Here is a 26,061-nt window from a genome sequence, read left to right on the forward strand (position 1 = left end):
TCTTTAGGGGCCAAACGAAAGACAAACAAAACTTTTTTTATCTTTGATACAGGTTCTAAATTATGTTATGTTGTGATTTATACCATTTTTTTCAAATCTAAAATTTTATGCAAGTTTCCTATTTATAATTCACGTCCCATCTGCTCAGCGCGGTAAAGTTCCAACGAGAATGGTCCCCTTCGTACTTCAATCAGAGTAAACATGTAAATCAAAAATGAATAATCATTTTCAATCAGAGAGTGCTGCAAGCACCTCTACCGGTTTCGAAACTTATTAGTCTCTTATCAGGAGGCACATATGCTGCTCTCTCTGATCCAACCACTGCAAACCCCGGCGTGCAGTCACGCATTGCAACGAACGAAATGGCATGGATGCTCTAGCGGCAACTGCTAGCAACTGATGAAATTGAAAATGTTTATTTATTTTTAGTTTAGATAATTGTTGATAACATTAAAATCTATATAGATACGAGTTTATTAAGAAAGATTTATTATACTTCGGACACAAAAGTTCATGAAGAAGTATAGCACCAGTTTCAGAGAAGATCGTCGTAATGGAACAATATCCGCCATGGCAGACCGCAAAGGAAGCTAAGAGATTCGTAGCATTTGCAAATTATTACAGCTAACACACCAATCTCAATCACTCTGCAGAAATAGCCACACCACTAAACAGACGGACTAGTAAGCATGTAAAATTCGACTTCCACCTTGCGATCATCTGCCCTCGGTACTTCATCTGAATACTGCTCTTCAGCCTAGCTTAGGAGCCCACATATACCTACACAAAGTAGATGCCCAATTAAACACAACAATGAGAATAATTGCTGGCATTATCAAATCTACCAATACGCAATGGCTCTCAATACTACCGCCCGAGTAACATTCCTCCGCCCAATCTAAGGCGCATGCACGTCCTCACTAGTGAGTACAAAAAGATAATTATTATTATTATTATTATTATTATTATACATAAACAAGGGCAGAGGGACAAGTCCCTATTATGCCCAAAAACAAAGAAATTACGTAAGTAACCTACTAGTAAATACAATAAAAAAAAAAAAAAAGATACAATTTGGGTTTACATAAAAAATATTTTAACTATAATAGAAAACTGTCAAGTCTGTTTTTAAATGTGTTGGTAGAGGGGGCTGAGACAATGTTATCATCCAGGTTATTCCAAATATCGAAAACTCTATTTGGTAAAAAATTCTGTCTTGGTCTCGTACAAAAGTTCTCTTTTTTCAGTTTAAATTGGTGACCTCTAAGGCGTTCATCTTGATTGATTGTAAAAATTTCGTCGAGATTTCCGAAATTAAATTTTAATATTTTAAATGTGGTTATTAAGTCGCCGCGTTGTCGGCGAAGTCCAAAAGAAGTTAGGTGGGCCATACTGAGCCTTTCTTCATAGGAAGGTCTTCTCAGTCCCAATGGAATTCGAGTGGCTTTTCTTTGGACGTTTTCCAACAAAATTTTGTCTCGAACCAAATCAGGATACCACGTTGGGCCAGCATATTCAAGAATCGGTCTTATGTAAATAGTGTAAAGTTTACAGAATGACTGCATTGAAGCTCTCGAAAAACACCTCCGAATAAGATATAGTCTGGAGTTCGCACGTTTACAAATAGACTGAATATGGTCGGACCACGTTAGGCTGCTGTTTACAATAACACCGAGGTCGTTATACGAGAACACTGAATCTAATGGTTGTCCGTTAACGAAGTACGGCACAAGTGGATTGTTTTTACCAATTCTAAGCACTACACATTTTTCTGTGTTTAAGGGTAGTAACCACTGGGAACACCAAGAAAAAATAGAGTCCAAGTCTCTTTGGAGGGCTAACTGGTTTGTGATAGGATTGGCATATATTTTTGTGTCATCAGCATATAACGATATTTTACTTGAAACATAGGAAGGAACATCGCTGGTATAAACCGTAAAAAGCAGAGGTCCAAGGACGGAACCCTGCGGCACTCCACTTTCCACTAACCTGTCCTGTGAGAAAGATTCGCCAACTCTAACTTTGTAATGTCGATCTGTCAGGAAATCATCAATCCAACATAATAAAGTACCGCGAACTCCGAAATGTTCTAGCTTATGTAGAAGTCTGCGTTTAGGAACACGGTCAAAGGCTTTAGAGAAATCTAGATAAACAACGTCGACCGGCTGTGAACTGTTAATAGATGACGTCCAGTCGTTAACACAATGTAGGAGATTGGTTAGAGTAGAGCGACCAGAAACAAATCCATGTTGTTGTGTTGGAATAACATTTTCTTGGAGAAAGAATTTAGTCATCTCCTCGGAAATAATGGCTTCCATGACTTTGCTAACTACTGGTAGTAAGCTAATCGGACGATAATTGTTGGGATCGAGTTTGTTGCCTTTTTTAAAAATAGGACTGACCGATGCTAATTTCCAATTAGGGGGTAAGGAATTCTGGATAAAAGAAGTCTGCATAATTAACGTTAAAGGTATTGCAAGTGTATCTGCGCATCTTTTTAATAGTTTTGGTGTTAAACCATCTAAACCAGGTGAAGCGGATGTGCGAAGTTTCATTAAGTGTTGTTTGACATGATCCACTGTAAATTCGACTTGCCGTAAGGATGCACCGACACGGTTACACCTAATAGGAGGTAGATTACCATCATTCGATTCTTTAGTAAAAACCTGTGAAAATGCTAAAGATAGAGTTTCAGAAGAATCTTTGTCAGAAGAGCATAAAGTCTGATTAGGTTTTTGAAGTAGAGGAATGGAAACTTTAGACGTCAATGAGGACCTTATGTATTTGTAGACTTTTTTCATATTACCACTGTCAATAACACTTGTTTCAAAATTTTGTCTTAAAGTTTTTAGAAAAGTTTGTAAGGTATTTGAAAATCTGCGGTGGTTTTGAAAATCAGTGAGAAGCCCGGTCTGTTTAAATTTCCGCCAGAGATGTCGTTTGTGATTAATTTGGTTTATTGCTGTTCGATTTATCCAGGGTTTAAGATTGTTTTTATAAATATTACGGAAGGTAGTGTTTGTAGAAATTATATTGTGGACGGTATCGAGAAATGCAGTCCACATTAATGAAGGGTCGTTTAAGTCAGCAAAAAATAATTGCCAGTTGATTTGAGATAGTTTAGTGTCGATTTCAGAAAAGTTGGTAATAGTATATGTTACAGTATTATTTTTGCTGGGTAGTATTTGGTTGAATTGAATGTGAGCTGTTATAACTGCATGATCTGACTTTCCTATAGGAGAACTGATTTCAAGAGATGAAATTAGCTCTTCGTCGTTAATTAACACTAGATCTAAAATAGAAGGTTGGTTATTAATTCTAAATCGGGTAGGTTCTGTGATGAGTTGTATCAGGTTCGAATTTACGACAAAGTTTTTAAACAAATTATGAGCGTTTTCGGCGTCAGATAATGCAGTTATTGGCCAGGTGATCTCTGGGAAATTAAAATCTCCAGTAATGATAAGATTATCAAAAGATGATAGTTCGTCAAGTTTAGTAAGCAAAACATTATCGTGAGCAAGTATTGTCAAAGGTGGGCGATATATACAGACTAAATTAAGGCAAAATGGATTTTTAGTAATAGATAAGTGAATAGCATCTATTCCAGGAATATCTAATGGCTTAATGTCAATTTTGAAAGTTGTGGTAATAATATTAGATAAATAAATGCATACACCACCACCCACACGAATTTCTCTGTCTTTACGATATATTGTATATCCATTTATGTTAACACATGAGTCAGGAATTGAAGGTTTAAGCCAGGTTTCGGCAATACAAATAATGTGTGGTTGAAGAAGTTGCACTGTGCATACAAATTCGTCAAATTTAGCGGAAAGTGAATCTAAATTGGTATATAGAAATAGCCAGTCATTAAATTTGTTGGTAGAAAAATTATGAACGAAAATTCGTGATTTTGGGAGTGCCATTAATGTATTTAATGGTTAAATCATATTCACCGTTATTTTTGCGAGTTTCTAGTTCATTTCGGAGTTCTTTTAAGCGAGTTTGTTGGATGGGCGTCTTGTCATCAATTATTGAGAATTTTTTCGTGGCGTTGTTCTCCAAAAGTTTAGCTTTATTTCTCAGAATATTTAATAACTTTATTTAATTATTTAAAAATAATAATTGATAACTTTGAGAGCCTGCCAATCCACGAAGATATAGATGCTACCAACCCTAACCGTCTACGCTCCAGACGACCGCCAATAAAAACAGCAAAGATTGCTATGGGAAATGAGTTCAATTTAACGACATCATGGACTCAGGTATGGATGGAATAACAGAATATAACAGAATAGCAGCTTGTCCTAAATCACACAAAAACCACCAGGTTTTCATTTAACACACAACACAGGGACTATGCTGAACTGAATCAGAACCCAACAAGGCAGATGTGATTACATGATGCACAAATGGGATAAACGACCATCCCCAATACCGAGTCTGTGACTGCGGACAGCCACAAACCATATGTCCCATCACAGAACAGTGTCTCCCAAGATCATATCATGGCAGTTCAGAGGATTTCCTAATGGCGACTCCAGACTCGAGAGACTATATAAATAAGCTAGATGTGCGTTTGTAAACCTATGTATGTATTATGTTTTATACAAAATATATGTACATAAATGTAACTGTGTCAAGTGTCATACGATAAATAAATGATAAATAAAGACTTGTGAATATACACTAGGGTGGAACGAAAAAGGTCAAAAAATAAAAGAAAAGAAAAATTCTTGTGGCTATCGTGTAAAAGTTGTGTCAGGTGATGAAAACAATTGGTGCGAGAGCATTTTGAAATAAAAAAATATCTTGAGGTTCCATATTGGATTTGAAAAATGAAAAAACAAAAAAATTATTTTTGTCGAAAAAATCAATTGGCTCTGATCAAATTTCAATGATCGTGTTTTACCAACTAAGTGTGACATTCTAAAGTGCTTTCTCTTTATTCGTAATGAACTTAAGTTGACAAATAATAATAAAGATCCATCTATCGCCGACGTCTTGGATGCCGTTGGATGCAACGAAAGTAGAACAAATATGAATAAAAGCTTCTATTCCAACATTATCGCATAAGTGCATTCAAGATATGATTAAAAATATTTATACAGAGTATCAAAATCTTAACCGATAGGTACACAAAAACTCAGCAAGCATCTGATTCATAAATAGAAAAGATTTGCCAGTTTCGAAAGGAGTGTAAAAAGTTATTGAATATCGCGGCTTGTGTGTGTACTTGTGATAAAATCAAGAAAGTACCACAAAATGAGCGAATTTTTCTTCAAGATCAACGATCCTGTCGAAAAATGGCAATTGAACCAGTGGATACTGCAGCATCTGCAGCAATAAGGAAGAAAATGGAAAGAACCATGAAGGCAAAGGCAAGTTCTCAAAAATAAAATACTGACGAAATTATTGTTCTTAAAGTATGTACCGTTGATTCCTCTAATCCTTCCATAAGTAGCAGCTTGTCTGACTCAAATTCTTCTGATGCAGATGATCATGAAGAAGAATTCTTGCTCCTTTGTCAACAGTTAATGTCCAACCATCTACGTCACAAATACTGCGGCACTTCACTTCAATGGCTAGTATGCTTATTTCATTGCAATGAGCTACCTCTACGTCATTTAATTCAACAGTTAGATGGACGCATCAGTGGACCACTTGGTTTTTCAGAGCCAATAGGGAAACTTCTGGAACGCTGTGAAGAGAAGGCTGTTGTCGATTTTGTCGCAATAGAAAACAACCTAGCAATATTATTAGAAACAACAGACTTTATGCCCGGTTTCATAATCAACTTAAAGTGAACATTAACTAAAGTTCACTTTAAAGTTGACATTTACACATATGAATTGCATTGATAAAAAATTTAAAGTCCACTTTAACTAATTATGAAACCGAGCGTTAGTGCCGATCAGAAGTACTTGTACCAAATCAGTCAAGCAGTTGCTGCGGGAAAATGTCCTAATGATTTGAGCCTTAAAAAACCTGGGAAAATATCACACGCAAGGTGGCTGACAGTTGATAATCGGTTGCTTCGATTGTATGTCGGAACTGAATGTCCCAGCCCCCAATTAATTATGTTAGTAAGTTTTATCCAAAAAGTGTATGCACCAGTTTGGTTTTATATAAAACTGTATCCTAGCTGTTCTGATGGTTCAAAACATTTATGGCGAATGATCCATTATTCACGATTTCTACCAGTTGACCAAAGAAAAATTATCGATGCCGTTATCCAAAGGAATGCTTATTTTGCCCACTCCGAAAATGTATTACTCGGTATGATAAAAGATAAACGAAAACATATACTGAAGCTAGGACTTCGCAGAGTGCCGAAAGCTAGAGAAAGTCAGAAAGAAAAAAAGATCCGGAGATTCAAAATACCAACATTTAATTTTAGTGCTGTAGATTGTAATGACTTAATTTCTATTTCTGGATTCAAAGTTACGGCTCCTCCTTTGCTAAAACATATTTCCAATGAAGATGTAAGGAATATGATTGATTCTGGAAATTACAACAACATAGAGGTCTTAAACTGCCCTTGTGATACAAAATCCGTGGAAAGAACTGTTAAGTTAGTAACTAAAGCATCAGCTGCTGTTTGGACCAAAATCAAGGGATATCTTGATTCGTTCAAGGTTGCAGTCTAGAAATATTATGCCGTTTTTTAACCCAAAATCAGACTACCAATCTTAAAATATATATTGTATCATAAAACAATTATTTAGATTCAAAAAACTGATAAAGAAATAATTTTTTTAAATTTTATTTTTTGTTTGTAATTCCCAAAAATTTAAATTTAATATGGAACCTGAAGATAGGGTCCAATACAAAAAAGGTTTCTTACAGTTTTATTATACACAAAAACACAACTTTTTCGCACTAGCCCCATAAAAAATATTGACTTCGAATTTTTCGTTCCACCCTAATATACACACACCAGCAAAATTAGCCGAACACCTTAAAAATGGGACATGTTTGATGTCACGAATTTCCTAAACCAGTGATTCGATTTGAGTGATTCTTCTAGTATATTATAGCCTTATTATTTTAGAATATCATTGTAATAATATTGTTGCTAGACAGTTAAATATCATTTTATACCGGGTGTAACAATATTACTGTGTTTTTTTCTTAAAATTTGGAAAACCCTGTGGACTATTCTAGCATATATAAAATACTGAAATTAAAACTCAATTATAGCCTTGGGCTTTCTTAACATTTTCCTTTGGTTCATTTGCTTATGTTGGAAAATAAAAAAAGTTATGGGCTTTAACAACTAGCCATGTTTTTCATCGATAAATCCTCATAGTAGAGGAGGAAAGTATGCTAAATTTGCAGTTACTCGAGCGTTATAGTGACCTATTGGATTGTGAATAGTATGTGCTAAAACCAGAAAAAGGTTAAGTTTTCGATATATTGGCGGACTTTTCATTTTTTAATTTATTTTCCATTTGAATCAATCGTTTTTTTCCGATTATAGCGCCATTTATCCATAATTTAGAAAAACGTTGCGAATAAAAGTTGTTTATTTTTACGTCAAGAATCCAAATCTTCAATAATAATTGAGGACTCCTATTTAAAATTTTAAAGTAACTCCCCACCCCACCTCCGTGGGAGGACGTGTTTGGTGCCATTCGATATAATTTGAAAAATATTGAATACGTGCATTTCGCGAATATCGTATTTAAAATTTTTAATTTACCCCCTAAGCGAATAGAGTTTTTAGATTTCTAAAAATAGATTTTTTTCTCGGTCCCCCTTAATGAATTCCCCGGTGTTAAGAACCAATATATGGTATAGGTACACTTACAGGGTACAAGGTTTCTCCCCATGTAACTGAAAAAATCCCCGATTAGGCTCCCCTACCATCATTAGCTGCTTAGTTTAATAAACAAGCCTAAAGTAATCCAATAGATGTATTAAATAAATAAATTAATAAGCGATGTCCCAATGACGACCTCCCGTGGATTTCAGCTGAAGCAGCTGAACATCAGATCGAAAAACTGCAAAATACAAGTATTCAATATTTTTGAAAAATCTATCGAATGGCACCAAACACGTCCCTCCACGGAGGTGGGGTAAGGAATTTAATTTAAAATCTTAAATAGGAGCCCCCAATTTTTATTGCAGATTTGGATTCTTTACGTAAATAAGCAACTTTTATTTGACACATTTTTTTGGGGTTATGGATGGATCGCGCTATAATCGGAAAAAATCGATTGTTTCAAATGAAAAATAAATTCAAAAATGAAAAGTCCCCCAATATATGGAAAAATTAACTTAACCTTTTTCTGGTTTTAGCACATACTATTCACAATCCAATAGGTCCCCATAACGCTCGAGTAACTGCAAATTTAGCATAATTTCCTCCCCTACTGAGGATTTATCGATGAAAAACATGGCTAGTTGTTAAAGCCCATAACTTTTTATTTTCCAACATAAGCACATGAATCGAAAAAGAAAATGTTAAGAAAGCCTAAGGCTATAATCGAGTTTTAATTTTAATATTTTATATGTGCTAGAATAGTCCACAGGGTGTTCCAAACTTTAAGAAAAAAACACAGAATGATTGTAACACCCGGTATAAAATAACATGTAAATGTCTAGCAACAATATTATTACACCGCTATTCTTAACTAATAAGGCTATAACATACTAAAAGAATCACTCAAATCGGCCAACAGGTTTAGGAAATTCGTGACATCAAACATGTCCTATTTTTAAGGTGTTCGGCTAATTTTGCCGGTGTGTGTATTTTAAGTTGTTTTTTGTGCTCTTTTGTTCTTAATGTTTATTATCCTGCTTCAAAGGAGAAAGTGAAGGTACAGATAAAATGTTAAATGCTTGTATCTTTAGTTTTTATGTATCTATAAATATAACAATATACTTTTGGGTCTTTGTGAAAAAATACTTTACTTATAAAATTAATACTCCCCTTTGTTTTACGTATTCTCGGTGTAGATTATATAAACCCTTAACGCAAAAGATAATGTATTTTCTTTCTCGGCTCTTAAGGACTTACGTAAAGAGTAAAGAAATTGTCTTAAATTTACTTAACCCCAATTTTTTAACGTTTAAAAGAAAATGTTTTTTTTTAGGTATTACAAAAAACCACAATCTAGCGGAGTGTTTAAACGACCTTCCGCCCTTTGTCTGCCGGTCGCGACCCAGCCCGATCCGGCGGTAATTCGCCGGCCCAAAAGGGCCTATTTCAGCGAAAACATCTACGGAATGCAAGAAACGCAGGTGAGTAATAATGTGGAGCACAATACATCCGACCATGCAACAAATTACGGCTATTGAATTCGCCCGTGACGGGAAAAGAAAGAGATTTAATCAGATGTAGTAAATAGCGGCAAATGAAATTCTGGCGGGAGTGCCATGGAATTATCGTTATTTACAGTAACAAACAGTACAGGCGAGCGGCATGCACCCCCAAAATGACCAGGTACTGATCACGGTGTGGTGAATGGGTAATTTTGGTCCTACTTTATATTTTTGATGGTGCTGAAAACGAAAATGGAGTTTATTTTGAATTTTATGTGGGAAAACATTGTCAAAATCGCAAAATTTACCCAAAAAATAAAAATAAATAATATCACGTTTTTTGTGTTTAACTCGCTGCACCTCTGCTCCATTTTAATATTTTTCTTAATTTCTTAATTTTTTTAAGTAGAATATTATATTTCTCTCCTTTTTGAAGACAGTGGGGCATGTTTCAAGCTTTTATTATTATTCTAATAAAAGTTACGAATGTTTTAAAGTAAAAGGTGCAGATTCCTGAATTGTTAAGTTTAATCGCAAAAGTTGAGTGACGAAATTTGAAATTTAGCTTCTTCATCACGTTTACGTGAAAATATAGAGTACGAAAAAGTGTTCTGGAAGTTCTAGATCAAAATTTCTTATAGAAAAAAAGAATGTGTGTGTACTTTGTACGCACGTAAGAAGATATTCTTCTATTATATAATAGGTAATTTAAACGAAGTAAATATACTTAAAAAGTTATTTGTACTTATTTTATTTAAAAATCAAACTAACTTTCTTATCTACCACTTTCAAAAAAGAAGAATATCTTCAAAAATTATATAATAATATACTTACAATCATAAAATCTATAAAAAAAATAAAAAAATAATAACTTGCTTTGGGCTTGAACCCACTTCACGTCTACCGCGCCGTACGAAAGTTGACGCCATTTCAAACTGCACCAAACTCTCGTATACCTCATGTGGGAATATACACAAACTAAACGTTTACACCATAAATTTATATGAATTTAATAAAATTATTAGTTTGATTTTTGTCGAAATAAAATACAACAAAATATAGAGTAAGAAAACGATATATGAGATGAAGATTTAGAGAAAGTTTGTTCGTAATCAGATTATGTAAATTATTAAAGCATTGCCTACTAATAGGTTATTACATTATTTTGTTTACATTTTCTAAATAGATAGGTATTGAAACTATTAGGTATTTCCAACTGAAACATTTAGAATTACGTACCTGCGGCTTTTCAAAACTTTTTAAAAAGTCACTATAATTATAAATTTGATTTTATTTCTGTCCGCACATCAATAAAAACTAATAAACAATATTTTTGTTTACCAATAACCTCCATATTGAACCATTATTGACAGATCATTTAAAAATTTCAACACTCAATCAGAGCCCGTATAACAACTATTACCATACTGTCGGTGTGCGCATGCGCGGGGATCAATAAAATTTTACCCTCAATCGATTCGCCGCTAAAGAAGCATATCTTCAAAAAAATGGTGCAACTTTCGATATTGATTGACGAGAAATTATTTGGGTTTGCTTGTCTCAAAAAGATAACAAAAGGTGAACTCTATGTCTATGTGTAGAAAGTGTGACGCACTACAGCTACTTCGGCACCTAATTAGTGAAGAATTGACTAACAGCCAAAAGATAAGAGCGCGCATCAGAAAAGCTAGAAATATTTTTAACTGAATGGGGGCCTTCTTCAAGATTCACAACCTCTATTTTGGTATAAAAGTAAGAATGCCGGGATGCTACGTCTTCTCCAATCTCAACAAATCTTATCCAAATCTCACCAATCGTTACTGGTCAAAAAAAAACGTTCCCCTCCTTTGGCTGATGCTTGTATTGATACATTTTCCTATGAAAAGTGAATTAATTCCACAGTAAATACCCACTTTACGAATGCAAATATGACACCTTAATTGTTAAACCAATGGTAATATTTCCTCAGTATTTAAATCTACCATCTTTTAATAATGTTATCCTGAAATCAATTTTGGGAGCACATGATAATGAAGTTGCAGTATACACAGACGGATCAAAGATTAGGGACAGCTCGGGTTTTGCCTTTATGTACCATCCACTGGTCATACACAGCTGCATCGTGTGGCGGACCCACTATCTTTACAGCCAAGCCATTGGCAATTAAAAAAGCGCTGCAATGCTGCTTATAAAATCAGGTTCAGAAAATTGTTATTTTGACAAATTCTCAGTCAGTATATTGGCACTACTTTCTCACCTGACAAAACATTATAAGAACATTATAATATAATTCAATGATCGTAAGGAAAATTATTCAATATCTGGGAAAGCTTGGTAGGAAAGTTCGTTTCATTTGGGTTAAAGGACACGCTGGTATTATGGGCAATGAGCATGTAAATATAGCAGCTAAAGACGCATGCCAGTTAGAGAAAATTATCAGTAGTAATTGCACAAGAGCTCTGAAATTATTGAATTTTTCCCGAGTGACACTTTGACAGTTTTAATTTCACGAGCCGAAGGCGAGTGAAATTATGTCAAAGTGTCACGAGAGCAAAAATTTTATATTAATTTCAGAGATCGAGTGCAATTTGTTGCGATTATTTCATGAATAAAACTGTTCAAAACCAAAATTTTATTGTAATTTATTTATGTAAGTACCATTAAACACACAGTTTTTATAAATATTTGACGATTGAAAGTCATCACTTTTATAATTTTTAAAACATTAATTGTCATTAATGTCACTGAATGTATTTTTTCGTAGCAACGAAGGGCATCTGACGTATTATACTTAACGACGGGAGATTATCAAAAATTATCGATTTAATACAGATTTCTGTAGCTTTCTATTGGTCAGAATCTCCTATGAATGAAATAATCAGTAGTAATTGCACAAGAGCTCTGAAATTATTGAATTTTTCCCGAGTGACACTTTGACAGTTTTAGTTTATTCATTGAAATTATGTCAAAGTGTCACGAGAGCAAAAATTCTATATTAATTTCAGAGGTCGAGTGCAATTTGTTGCGATTATTTCATGAATAAAACTGTTCAAAACCAAAATTTTATTGTAATTTATTTATGTAAGTACCATTAAACACACAGTTTTTATAAATATTTGACCATTGAAAGTCATCACTTTTATAATTTTTAAAACATTAATTGTCATTAATGTCACTGAATGTATTTTTTCGTAGCAACGAAGGGCATCTGACGTAATATACTTAACGACGGGAGATTATCAAAAATTATCGATTTAATTCAGATTTCTGTAGCTTTCTATTGGTCAGAATCTCCTATGAATGAACTATGAAACAGACGCAAACGATCTGTTAGCGATTTTCAGAAACAAAATCAGAAGCGATTGGGAATCATTATAGTATATGAGTATTAGTGAAAAATCGCAAAGTCACTATTATAGGATACATGAAGTTTTGCCAAAGAACATTCCTCATCTCACAGTCTCTGTATCCAGACGATATTCCTCAATCATTACTAGATTTAATGGCGTTGAATTGAATTATGGTCGTTTCCCGGCACACTTACACAAAATAAATATAATAGATTCGCCTTTCACCTAAAGGTAGAAAGGCTTAGGACTAAGTAAGTAAGTAAGATTCGCCTTTATGTTCTTGCAGTAATATGTCGATTGGTGATTTGCTGATGACACTACATTTATAGCAGCAAATAAGCAAGAAATGTTTGATCTCCTGCGAAGAGTTGAGTACGAAAGCAAAAAAGTTGGTCTAAAAATAAATAAAGCTAAGACAGAAATAATGGTGGTTGACAGATTCGACACTATTCAACTGACTAACATGTTACAAGAATACCAGATAGTAAACACCTTTGTCTATCTCGGGTCTAGTATAACTAAAGATGGAAACTGAAGCAAAAGTTCGGAGACGTATTGGTATGCCAAAAAAAGCGATGAGTCGCCTAACTAAAGTTTGGAAAAACAGAGCTATCTCTCAAAATATCAAGATGAGACTGGTGAATGCCATTGTATTCTCAATATTTCTATACGGAGCAGAGACTTGGACTCTTCGCGCATGCGAGCACCAAAAAATTGATGCCTTTGAGATGTGGTGCTGGAGAAGAATGCTACGCATACCTTGGACAGCTAAAAACAAAAAACAACTAAAACGTAGGACAAACTTTTCCATTCTAAACCAACTCAAGATTAAAAAAAGGCTGTCCACAATATGTCCACAATTCTTTGGTCACGTGGTTCGCAGAGGTGACGACAGTGTGGAGAGATTAATTGTTTCTGGAAACGTTCCGGGGATCCATAGTAGCTAATGCTTTGATTTACATAATTTGATTACCAACGAAATTTATAATAATCTTCATCTAATATATTGTTTTCTTACTCTATGTTTTGTTGTACTTTAATGTTTTAATTCCACAAAAATCAAACTAATTTGATTAAATTCAGAACTGTCAAACAGTAAAACGTTTAGTTAGCCTATCTTTAGTTAGGTAGGCACATTTTCCATTTTCCAAAACATTTACAATTACGTACCTGTTGCTTTTAAAAACTATTTAAAAAGTCACTACAATTATAAACTTGCTTTTGTCTGTGTCCTCACAACAATAAAAACTAATATAGGGACATAAGATTTGTTGACCCATAACCATTGGCGTATTAATAAAATACCCGACATATTAAACAATTGTTGACAGGTCATTGTAATTACCCAATCAGAGCACGTATAACGTTTGAGCTGCGCCCAGGACCAAGACTTTTGATGAATTCGCGCACATATAAATTTACTCCCAACGCACCTAAAGAAGTATAACTTCAAAAAAATTTATTTTGAACGAGATATTTGAAATTAAAAATCACACTACATTTTCTCTTAGTTTTTCACCCCTGTAACTTATTAAAATAAATATTACAGAAGTTTTCAGGGACTTTCGGCCCTCGCTAATAACGTAATCTTCCATTCTGCGTTTAAGTTTTTCAAATATACTTATTATAGTCCATTCTTTCACGGTTTTTGCTCTAAATTTTAAAGAACCGCTTGAATTGACATGAAATTTGGCATACGTATAACTTACATGTCAAAGACAAAAAGTGATATTGTGCCGATGTGTGCTTTTGCCCTGGGGGTGATTTTCACCCCCTCTTGGGGGTGAAAAAATTTATGTCCAAAGTAAGTCGGGAAATGGGTAAACTGACTAATTTTAAGTAACTTTTGTTCTATAGAGCTTTTTCGCCAAGTCAACAGTTTTCGAGTTATTTGCGAGTAAATATGTTAATTTTTCAATAAAATAACCACATCTTTAGACGGTTTTTCGCAAATAACTCAAAAAGTAAGTATTTTGTCGAAAAAAAACGTTCTTAGCAAAAATATAGCCTATAAAAAGTAAAAAAAAAAAAAATGGTGTACGCGTTAGGTCTATGGATCTCGTAGAACCAGAGTTATAGCCAAAGAAAAATAGATTCATATTCACCAAATTTCAAATAGAATATTTCGACGTGAAATATCCAAAAATTTAAGCACTTTTTGGGAAAAATCCATTATAAATTTTTTAAAGTGTTTAAAAAAAGATTTATTTCTGTTTTTACAAAAAGTTTCTAGCATTAAATTTCAGCAAGTTACGCTCAAAATAAAGTTGGTCCCTTTTGTTTTTGCAAAAAAAATTCGGGAAGACCACCCCCTAATTAGCAACTTAGATGAAATTAATCGTTACCGCTCCACAAATCATTTTACTTATGTTGTGTTTATATGATCTGTAAGTTTCATCGATTCAAAGTGCTTATTTTTGAGAAAAATTGGTTTTAAATTAAAATTTTTAAAAATTTAAATTTTGAAAAATATGCCTTTTTTCAAAATAACTTAAAAATTGTTAGAGATACCAAAAATCTCGAAAAACAAAAAAAGTAAGATTTGCTTTTGTGAATATCATGTACTTTTTGTTTTTCTGTTAGACAAAAATTGATTAGGATTTGGTGTTTCTAAATTTGCATACATTCGTGATCAGTGACTTGTTCAACCCCTGTTAGCTACAGCCCTTTCAATAATAAGGACTTTGATACAATGAAACTTACAGATCATATAAACAATTTATATACGAATCAAGAAACTTGTGAAGTCGTAACGATTAAGTTCATTTAAGATACTAATTAGGGGGTGATTTTCTCAATTTTTTTACCAAAACCAAAAGGAACTAACTTTATTTTGAGCGTAACTTGTTTAATTTTGATGCTAGAGGTTTTTTTTGATAAAACAAAAATGAAGCTTTTTTTAAACACTTTAAATAAGTTTTAATAAGTTTTCCCCGAAATGTACTTCATTTTTAGTTATTTCACGTTTGTATTTGGAATTTGACGAACTCTGCTATAATTTTTCATTAGCTATATTTTTCATTAGCTATAACTCTGCTTATACTAGGTGCGGAGACATGATATGCCTATACACCATTTTTTTAAATTTTTTACAGGCTATGTTTTTGTGAAGAATGTTTTTTCTACAAAATACTTACTATTTGAGTTATTTGCGAAAAACCGTCTAAAACCGTGGTTATTTTGTTGAAAAAATGAACATGTTCACTGCCAAATAACTCAAAAAGTATTGACTTAGTGAAAAAACTCTATAGAACAAAAGTTACTTAAAATTAGCCAGTTTATCCATTTCCTGACTTTTTTTGAACAAATATTTTTTCACCCCCAAGAGGGGGTGAAAACCACCCCCAGGGAAAAAGCACATATCGGCACAATATCACTTTTTTTCTTTGACTTCTTAGCTATGTGTATGCCAATTTTCATGTCAATCCAAGCGGTTCTTTAAAATTTAGAGGTTTTGCAATATTTTACCGTTAAAGAATGGACTATTAGTTTTCTCAGGATTTGAAAAAATGAATCCCATTTAAATAGGATTAGAGCCGAAACTACGTACCCATCCCCTTGATGCTTACGTCGTTATAATATGTAGTTACAACTTTTATTACAGGAGCTGAAGAGCTTACAGTCGATGATCGCCGACCAGCTGGAAATACCACCCCATCGAGTAGATTCGGAAGGTGATGTTAACGCAAGTGTAAAAAGTTTAAAAGTTCCACCTCTTGAAAAATATTTTGAAGGAATTGAAAAGAACAATATTTCCCAAAATAGTGATAACAATTCTGATTTGGCGAAAATTACCAAATTGTTAAAACCTAAGGTAACATGATTTAGTGTTAATGTCTTATATGTACACTCCTCTTCTTCATCTCTAGCTTTGAGCATTTGTTGCCTCTTCTTTCATCAAACATCGCTTCACCTTTTTAACGGGCGCCCTACGCTCATATTATTTGAGAAGTAAAATATTTTGTCCAATAATATATTGCACAAGTAAGCTATGAGTAACCCGTTTGCATAAATGTAGTACCGAAGACCCTCGAAAGTCCAGAAGATGACGCCCCTTGCAGTGATCCTGGACAAAAAATGCACCGAGGGTCAGTTCTAATGGCATATTTGTGGTTAGAGACCATAAAAACCCTCTAGCAATCATTTGCACCAATTAAATTCAAAAAACCCTTGAAACTCTAGAAGGTGACGTCCCTTACAGTTACCCTGGGCCCCAGGTGCTCCGTGGATCTGTTCTAATGGACCGTGATAGTCGTGACGTCAAATCAATGTTGGCTACTCTGAATTGGTTTCCAAACAAAGCAGAAATTCACACATGGTGTTTGTTTTAGTTTTTATAATTGGATTATATTGCTTATAGGATGTTTAATTTTTACAAATTTGTATTGTGTTGGGTACCCGTGATTGTAATCAATGCTCATAGTATATTTCTCACCACATTTCCAAATAGGACTGGTTAAAAACCTGAATAAACACAGTAAGTACTATGTAGTGTATTAATCCTTGATTTTGTGTAAGGACATTTATAAAATTAAAAGCAATATAATTGATATGACTAACAAACATTGTGTCTTTAGAAAAAATTTGCAGATGATTGTTAAAACAAAATAAAATTAAAAATGATTACTAGAGTCCAGATTTCTAAGCATAATGCTTATGGTAAATAATGCAAGCAGGACTATTTTCTTTTTAAACATAAACGAAATATGCAAAAAACGACATTTTGGCACCGCTTTTTTATGCTTTTTTGCTTTTTTAAAAATTATTATGCCTTTTTTGAATGATCGTGCTTATTTGATGCTTTTTTATATAATATTAATATCGTTTTTATCCAAATCTAATTCACTGTAAATGTCTAGCACACGGCCTGAATCGCGTTTCTAAGAGTATACGGCTGCTATTTCCACTTTTTAATTAGTTGATAAAAAATGGGAAATTTTTTTTCATTAAACCTCCTTTAAGGGTGCATCTTTTTAGAGAAAGATTCCCTAACACTCCAAAACCACCGGAACCAGTATTAACTAGGTGGGGTACACGGTTAGATTCAACTTTATACTAAGCCGGATATTTCCAAAATTTTAAAAGCTTCATATTGGAACTTAAAAATACTGCTAGCAAACCGATAAAAGATTGTCGGGATGTTTTAGGTGAAACAGAATTACAAAACAATCTTGCTTTTATCAAAAGCAACTTTTGTTTTGTGGGTGAGACAATAAAATATTTAGAAAAACAGCAAATGTCATTAGTTGAGTCGATTCAAAAAATAAACAATTAAAAAAAGATGGAAGGTATCCTTGGAAAAATTGGTCAGATAGTATTAACAAAAAAAGTCAAAGATGTATTAACAAAAAACGAAAGGATTTCAAAAGATGAAGAAAATATTTTTAGTTTTAAATGGAGAACATGTTGAAAATATAAATATGGATCCGGCAGTGGTGGCAATGTATAAGTATGCACCGATAACCATTGTGGACGTTGAAAGAAGCTTTTAGATATACATAAATATTTTGAGTGACAGGCGCTGAAACTTTACGATGGGATATTTAAATGATTATTTTTTAGTTATTTCATGCTTTAAACAAAAATGATATATTTTCCTTCATCTAAAGCGGGTCGATAAAAATTAGCTTAAAGCATTTTTGTTTCATTTATTTATTTTTTTTTATTTATTCTGTTTTATTTTTAAATTTATAATAGGTACTGACTAGTTCTTAAGCTAAGCTTAGAAATAATTATATATAAAGTAGGCTTATTTTCATTAAGAAAATGGTTTGTAAAATTTATATGCTTATTTTTATGCTTTTTTTTTTTTGGATAATAACATGCTTTTTTTCATAAAATCGTTATGCTTTTTAAGCGCTTTTTTTGCGTTTCTTTATGCTTTTAAATCCGAACTCTAATGATTACAAAAATCAAGTGTATAATCAATTGACAGTTGCTTTGTTTGGTATTTTTATATCAATGTTTGGAAACTTTTTTGACGTTTTGACGTCACACTATCACAATCCATTTCATATGTATATTTAGTGACCTCAAAAACCCTCGAGTAATCAATTTGCATAAACGTAATGCCGAAAATGCTTGAAACTCCAGAAGATGACGACCTTTGCAGTGACCGTGGGCACCAGGTGCTTCGAAGGTCGGTTCTGATTGAGTATTCGTGTTTAACGACCTCAAAACCCAATTAAATGCCGAAACCCCTTGGAGCTCCCAGAAGATGATGTCCCTTGCAGTGATCCTGGTCACCAGGTGCTCCGGAGGTTTGTTTTGTTGGCATATTTATGTTTAGTGACCTCAAAAACCCCCAAGTAATCCGTTTACATCAATTTAATGCCGAAAACCCTGGAAACTCCAGAAGATGACGTCCCTTGTAGTGACCTTGGTCACCAGGTGATCCGGGGTCGGTTCTGATCGCGTATTCGTATTCAGTGACCCCAAAAACCCCCCGAATAACAAAAGTTGGTCCTTAGTATACTAATTTTAACAGGTTTATGTACTAGGGTGGGTCGAAAAACAATAATGTTTCATTTTTTAATCGCTATACCGCGGAAAACTTGCCTTTGGGGTATATAAGTAAAATGCAAAGTAAAATAAAGTTATATATTGAACCCCCAGCTAGCGCATCATACTTAAAGTTTAGTTTTTTTTCAGAAATCAAGACAGTTTTCAATTATTTTTACAATCTTTAGCCAATAATATTTGAACGTGCTATAGTGAAAACTGTTTAGTTAATAGCTTAAAAAATAGGAAATAAATTTGAAACAGAAAATATCTTTTAATTTGCGGTAGCGCAAAATACTAAAAAATTATTAAAATTCACATATTAGCACCTTAAAAGAAGGTGTGGTCTAGTATGTTGTGTTGGGTGTAAATAGCACAATCCATTTTTGTTCTTTTACTTTACACCCCATTTAATTGGAATAGAATTATTATAGTGTGTTTAAAGTTATAAAGGATATAAATAAAACAACTTATAATTTTGATAACATGTTTAATTGAAACAAAAAAGAAACCAAATTGTAGCCAAACAATGTCAACAATTTAAATGAAATTTTGACTTTAGGAAGAGTCTTTTACTCATTATTTCTGAGTGGGTACGTTGAAGCTGCGCTTGCTGTCAAACTTTGGCATCGAAGCTCTGGATGATACGACAGATCTTATGAAACCATCTCGTTCCTAATCACTAGGAGGACTAGTTAATCGCAATCTTTTGAGTAAAGATGAATAGTATCTTCTAGATATAAGTTGTGCGATAAAGTCAGGCAACTGCCCTGTGAACTTATCTGTTCGAGAGCCGGGTCCATTTTCCCACTCTCGATGGTTGACTACAGCTAACAGAGTTTTGACGTCAGTCACCTTGACGTCAGTCGCCAGTGACTAACGTCATCGAGAGGATAGCCAAGTTGAAGTGGAGATGAGCAGGTCACATAGTCAGAATGACAGATGGGCGATGGACGAAGAGGTTATTGGAATGGAGGCCAAGAGAAGCGTCGGTCGACCGCCTACAAGATGGACTGACGACTTAAGAAAGGTAAATAAAAACTGGATGAGAGCGGCGCAGGATAGATGGGGTTGGAAACGAGGGGAGGAGGCCTATGTTCAGCAGTGGACTTTTGAGGCTGGATGATGAACAGAGTTTTGAGACTGTATGTAAGTGTGGAAACGTCTTCAGTTGAATATAAATTGTTAGTATCCTTCATTTTTAAATCATGCATGCCTGTATGGTTCAAAATAAAGTACAGCAAATACATAACAGATGGACCTCAACACGTTTTTGGGGCTATCAAATCAACCAGATTTCTACCAGAGAATTTGATTAAAGTAGTTGATCTTGTAATCGAAAGAAATGCATTTTTCTCACCCAGAAAATTTGCTACTGAGGATGATAGTGGATGAAGGGAAACACATAAGAGAATTAGGATTCCGAAGAATAATCAAAGCAAGGATGTTAGCTACAGAAACAGAAACAATTAGGGTTTTTCGACCTCCAAAAATCACCTTTCATGCGACTGACTCTACTGAATTATTTGATTGGAACACCACTGAAATTACACCACCATCACTGTTACGGAGAGTCTCTGATGATGAAGTTTGGGTTAAAATCACTGCTGGTGAAACACCCGAGGATTGGAATTTTGGAAAATTTTAAAGGTCATAGTCAAGCCGTGGAACGCTGCGTCAAGTAAGTCACTGAAGCATCTAAAAAAGTCGTCGGTGCTAAGTAATGAGATGGTTTCATAAGATCTGCCGTAGCATCCAGAGCTTCGATGCCAAAGTTTGACAGCAAGCGCAGCTTCAACGTACCCACTCAGCAATAGTGAGTAAAAGACTCTTTCTAAAGTCAAAATTTCATTTAATTTGTTGACATTGTTTTTCTATAATTTGGTTTCTTTTTTTTTCAATTAAACATGTTATTAAAAGTATACGTTGTTTTATTTATATCATTTATAACCTTAAACACACTATAATAATTATATTCCAATTAAATGGAGTGTAAAGTAAAAGAACAAAAAATGGATTGTGCTAATTACACCCAAAACAACACACTAGACCACACCTTCTTTTAAGGTGCTAATATGTGAATTTTAACAATTTTTGAGTATTTTGCGCTACCGCAAATTAAAAGATATTGTCTGTTTCAAATTTATTTCTTATTTTTTAAACTATTAACTAAACAGTTTTCACTATAGCATGTTCAAATATTATTGGCTAAAGATTTTAAAAATAATTGAAAAATGTCTTGATTTCTGAAAAAAACTAAATTTTAAGTGTGATGCTCTAGCTGGGGGTTCAATATATAACTTTATTTGACTTTGCATTTTACTTATATACTCCAAAGGCAAGTTTTCTGCGGTATAGCGATTAAAAAATGAAACATTATTGTTTTTCGACCCACCCTATTATGTACTTTGGATTCATTTTATGCGCTTTAAAGTGCAGTGATGTATTTTCACCCATTTTTGAATAGTAGACTTTTTTCCTGACGTCGTTCTGAACATAATGCAGAAAACTACAAGTCTCTAGGTGCTGTATTTAAAAATAGATTTATTTTGTGCTAAATGCCCTCGTCTATTGTATTGGATTTATGTATAATTTATTTGATTTAATTGTCACAATATAACTTCGAAAACTTCCACTTGGCTGGACCGAAACAGAAGTTTGTTAATATTCTTATTCTAAATCTAAGGTTTTTCAATTCAAATTATGCGCCTTTAGACAGCCATTACAAATTAACACTTCGCTAATCTCTTCAAAAGTTTGTGGGTTATTCTGCTCGACTGAGTTATTCAATTTGTACCTTTGTTGCCCTTTTTCTCTAATTGAGTGACGGACAGAACAAGTTTTTGCAGTAAGTGGATTTTTGTCCCTACTTTAGGAGATTACCAAAAAAAAAGGTTTTTATTTTCACTAGACGATCGCCAAAAAAAATAGTGGATTTAAATAAAATCATTCTCGTCTCAAGTTAAGTCCCGTCACATTTTTTCAAACTCTTCTTTGTTTTATGTACATATATAAAATACTGAGTGACAAAAAAAAACACCTAATTTTTATCCGATGTTAATAACTTTTTGTATAAACGTTCAGTGTCCCTTCACTAGTAAAATAATTAAATTTTCAGTTTGATTCAACTTACTTCAAAAACTGCTTCAATAATGTGTTGAGGATCCACGATTACTCATACACTTATTGACACGCCTTAGTACATATCGTTTTGAGAAAGTGGTCGATATCGTGTTTACTTACTTACTTACTTACTTTCCGTGTCCGGAACACCAACAACTTTAAATTCTGTATATCCAATGGTTGGCCACATAGATGGACATTTGCTATAATTAAGTCTTCTTCTGTGCAGGTCTCTCTTATCTCTGTGCATGATACAAGATGCAGGCTGGTCTGAACCGCTCCACAGTCACAGGTATCGTCCTCCTGATATCCCCATTTTTTCAGGTTACTAGCACAACCTGAAACGCCGGTTCTTAGTCTGTTTAGCGCTTTCCAAGTCGGATACGGCAAATTGTGTCCAGCAGCCATTTCCTCTGAGGGAGGAAAATGGGCCGCGGTAGCTGACGCTTGACATAGGTGTATTCGACGCGTCTCTTGCGCTTTGGGGATGGATCTTGATGTTTTCAGAAAGCTTTTCCGAGATGTTAGTCTGCTTGGCTGAGTTTGGTGGTCATATAAGGGGTGTCTTCGGTCCGTTTCCTCTTTCTTTCGTTCTATCTCTGATGTGACCTTCCTCTTGATAGGTGGTGGAGCAATCCCAGCTATGGGGTATACCTCTTCGATAGGTGTCGGTTTCAGGCAACCCGATAGTATACGAACCGTTTCATTTAGAGCCACGTCGACGTTCTTTGCGTGACAAAACCTTATGAACTAGTTTAAGTGATAGGTGATAGTGAAAAGCAGAGCATAGTGCTTGTGCGCGTTAGTGTGTATGCTAGAATAGTGCACTATCTTGTTAGGTTAGATAAGAGACGCTATGGGGCAAGCTCTTCATTTTAAGGAACAGTAATAATTTAGGTTAGATTAAAATTGCTCATTGGTCAAGTATGACCAGATTGTAATTGTAATAATCATCATCGTAGTGATGATTATGGGAAAAAATATATTCAGCGATCCGGTTCAGTATCATTCAGTATCATATCATGTTGAGGTATCACATTCCAGACTACTGCAATGTAAATAGTAAGAGCTGCTACAGCCTGGAGAGTGGTGCAAATTTAAGAACCTGTGACCTATCACGTCTCAGATAGGTTTAATTGGAGCCAGATCAGGCGATTATGGTGGCGAAGATAAAGGGCTGACGGGCTGATGTGATGTTGATTCATAAAAGTTAACTATTCTCTTGCAACATTCGGTCTGGCATTGAATGGTGATTAGGTCGAGAATAATAATTATGTCTCACTACTTTCTGAATATAGCTTTAGAGTGCCATATTGCATCTAATGAAGATTAGTGGTATTCTTGTACCATAAGCAATATTGTCTCTGTGTCTATTAAATTGTGGGTCACGTTATGCACCACGTCATCTTTTTTACTCTTACCTGATCATCGTGCATTCTCAGACAGAAGTGAGATTCGTCACTAAAGACCACCTGTTTATATTGCCAGTCCCACAGAATATTGTCTCTATACCAGAGTAAACGGTTAGGCCAATCTTCAGCTGTGACGGGTATCCACGTTGTAGATCTGTACAGGATGGTACTGAGTTCCAGAATACTAGAATGGGTACCATGAGTGGGATAAACACTATTCTAAGACTACCAAGTGACTCTAAAAATATATGGTACCCACGCTATAGATCTGTAAAAGCTGATACTGAGTTTCAGAATCCTAGAATGGGTATAATGATTGACTACAGAGACTATCATAAAAATAAGATGTTTTAACAACACATTCTAGGTCTTTTTAAACCAATAATGGGTAAATACAATTTAGACATAAGAGAAATGTTTTTTGTTTAGTTAATTTTATTCAGTTTTCAATTCTAGGTTTATCTTTTCTTAAAAGAAACATTTTATTAGGTTCTCAGAATCCCCCAAAATATACAATTTTCTTACTTTCAATTAAATACTTTTAATTTTCATCCATGTTTAGAACACGCTATAAAATCTATATTTTACGTATTTATTTTAGATACCAGCCAGCGTGAAAGCTCGTCAAGAAAAAATCAAAGCGAAAACACTGACTAAAAAGCAAAGTTTGGAAAAAATGGACAATCAGACTGAAAAACAGGAAAATAAAGAACCAGCTGACTCTTCTAAGGTTTCATTAGAAAAATTACTCAATCAACTTAAAAAGTGCGAAGAGACAGCAGCAAAGCAAGATGTTGTAAAAGAAACAGAATCAAAGAACAAGAGAACTCAAGTGGATAGGAAAGAACGAAAGAGGAGTGAATGTGGTGAGAGAAGCGAATATACAGACGAGGAGGTATTTGTATATAATTATCTTTTTTACACACACACATACAGTGGTTATAAAAAGTCCTGCATCACCTTACCAAATACGCGGTCTGTCGTCGATTTTTCCTTGTTTAGTATACTTCTTAATAACTCTAATTACTGTAGATTGATTACAGTTTACTGCGGATGCTATTTTGTGACTAGATTTGTCGTTTTTATGGTGAAAAATAATTTCAAAACGCATTTCGTTCGATAATTTAGTTTGTTTGGTCTGGGATGACATTTTGACCTTTTTATCAAAAATCAAAGAGCGAATAAATGTGTTAGGGTAACTACAGTGTTTATATAGTCAAAATATGTGGCAAATTTGTCATTAAGATTTAATTTAATAGTACTTTAACGACTTATAATCACTTCATGGGAAATCCCTTCAATCAGATTATTTTAATCTTTTCTGTAGAATTTTGAGCTAGTAATTAAAAAAACATTAGTAAGTATACCGATAATGCTAATTACAACCACAAACTTAAAATGAATTAGCGAAAATATACAAAAAACTTGTGTTAAACCTCAAAAACTATAAGGTGCTTAGGTGATGCAGGACTTTTAACACCACTGTACATATATCACCATCATCAGCCTATGTTAAGTCTACTGCAGGATATAGACCTCCCCTGTTTATATCCAGAGTGCACGGTCTTGTATAGTACGGATCAAATTTCTCCTCATCTTGTACGTGGTCCTCCTTCTTTTATGTTTATCTTTTCTTCTGCTACCAGGGGAGTAGTGGCTTTGGAGTAAGCTGGAGTGATTCGTTGCTTACATAAGTTAATTCTCCTCTCTCCAATAAATTATATCACCCAAAAATCATTTTCAAGGGGTGAGCAAGTCACAGGATGGGTTAATCACTATTGCTTGCTTACATTCGGTAACTGGCGTCTCCACCTTCCATTCTTTATCATTGCCACGTGGCCAGCTCATCTCCATTTTAATATGCAAGCTCTCTCCACAGCATCTGCAACCCTGGTTCTCTTTAGTAACTCTTCGTTTGTGATCTTGGCTTTTATTGTTAGTCCTATCATTGAAAGCTCCATACTTCTTGGTGAATCTTAGTTGTTATGTATTATTCGGTATTCTTAGTTAGGTATTCTTATTAGGTATTCTTAGGTAGTCTTTGTTTTGAAGCATTGTTTTTGTTAAGGACAGAATTTCCTCACCGTAGATCATTACTAGCAGAACACACCGATCGGAGACCACACCGATAAATATTGCCGTCTTTACATTTGTTTTTAAGAATTCCATATGCTGCTCATCCATGTGGTATTCTTCTTGATATCTCATGTAGTATAGTTGGGACAATCTATATAAAATATGTTTTAAATAACTTTATGAAAATATAATATAGGGCATTAACCCGATACGAAGACACTGACATTTGACCGTGAATTAGAAACGTGATGCATTAATATTATGTCGGGTATAAATGCAGTGTAGGTGAATTTAGTATTAGAGTTATTATTAGATACTTGAGTTAG

General features: G+C 34.1%; 1 protein-coding gene across 1 annotated transcript in view; it reads left to right on the top strand.

The window, feature by feature from the left end:
- LOC114332891 (uncharacterized) overlaps nt 1-26,061 on the top strand; it is a 169,365-nt gene that overhangs the window by 122,980 nt on the left and 20,324 nt on the right. The window contains exons 4-6 of the mRNA XM_028282680.2: nt 9,105-9,252; nt 16,228-16,437; nt 24,261-24,554. Coding sequence (XP_028138481.2) covers nt 9,105-9,252; nt 16,228-16,437; nt 24,261-24,554 — 652 coding nt within the window. The remainder of the gene's footprint in view (nt 1-9,104; nt 9,253-16,227; nt 16,438-24,260; nt 24,555-26,061) is intronic.

The sequence above is a fragment of the Diabrotica virgifera genome, chromosome 5, assembly GCF_917563875.1.
Source record: "Diabrotica virgifera virgifera chromosome 5, PGI_DIABVI_V3a".
Lineage (NCBI taxonomy): Eukaryota > Metazoa > Arthropoda > Insecta > Coleoptera > Chrysomelidae > Diabrotica > Diabrotica virgifera.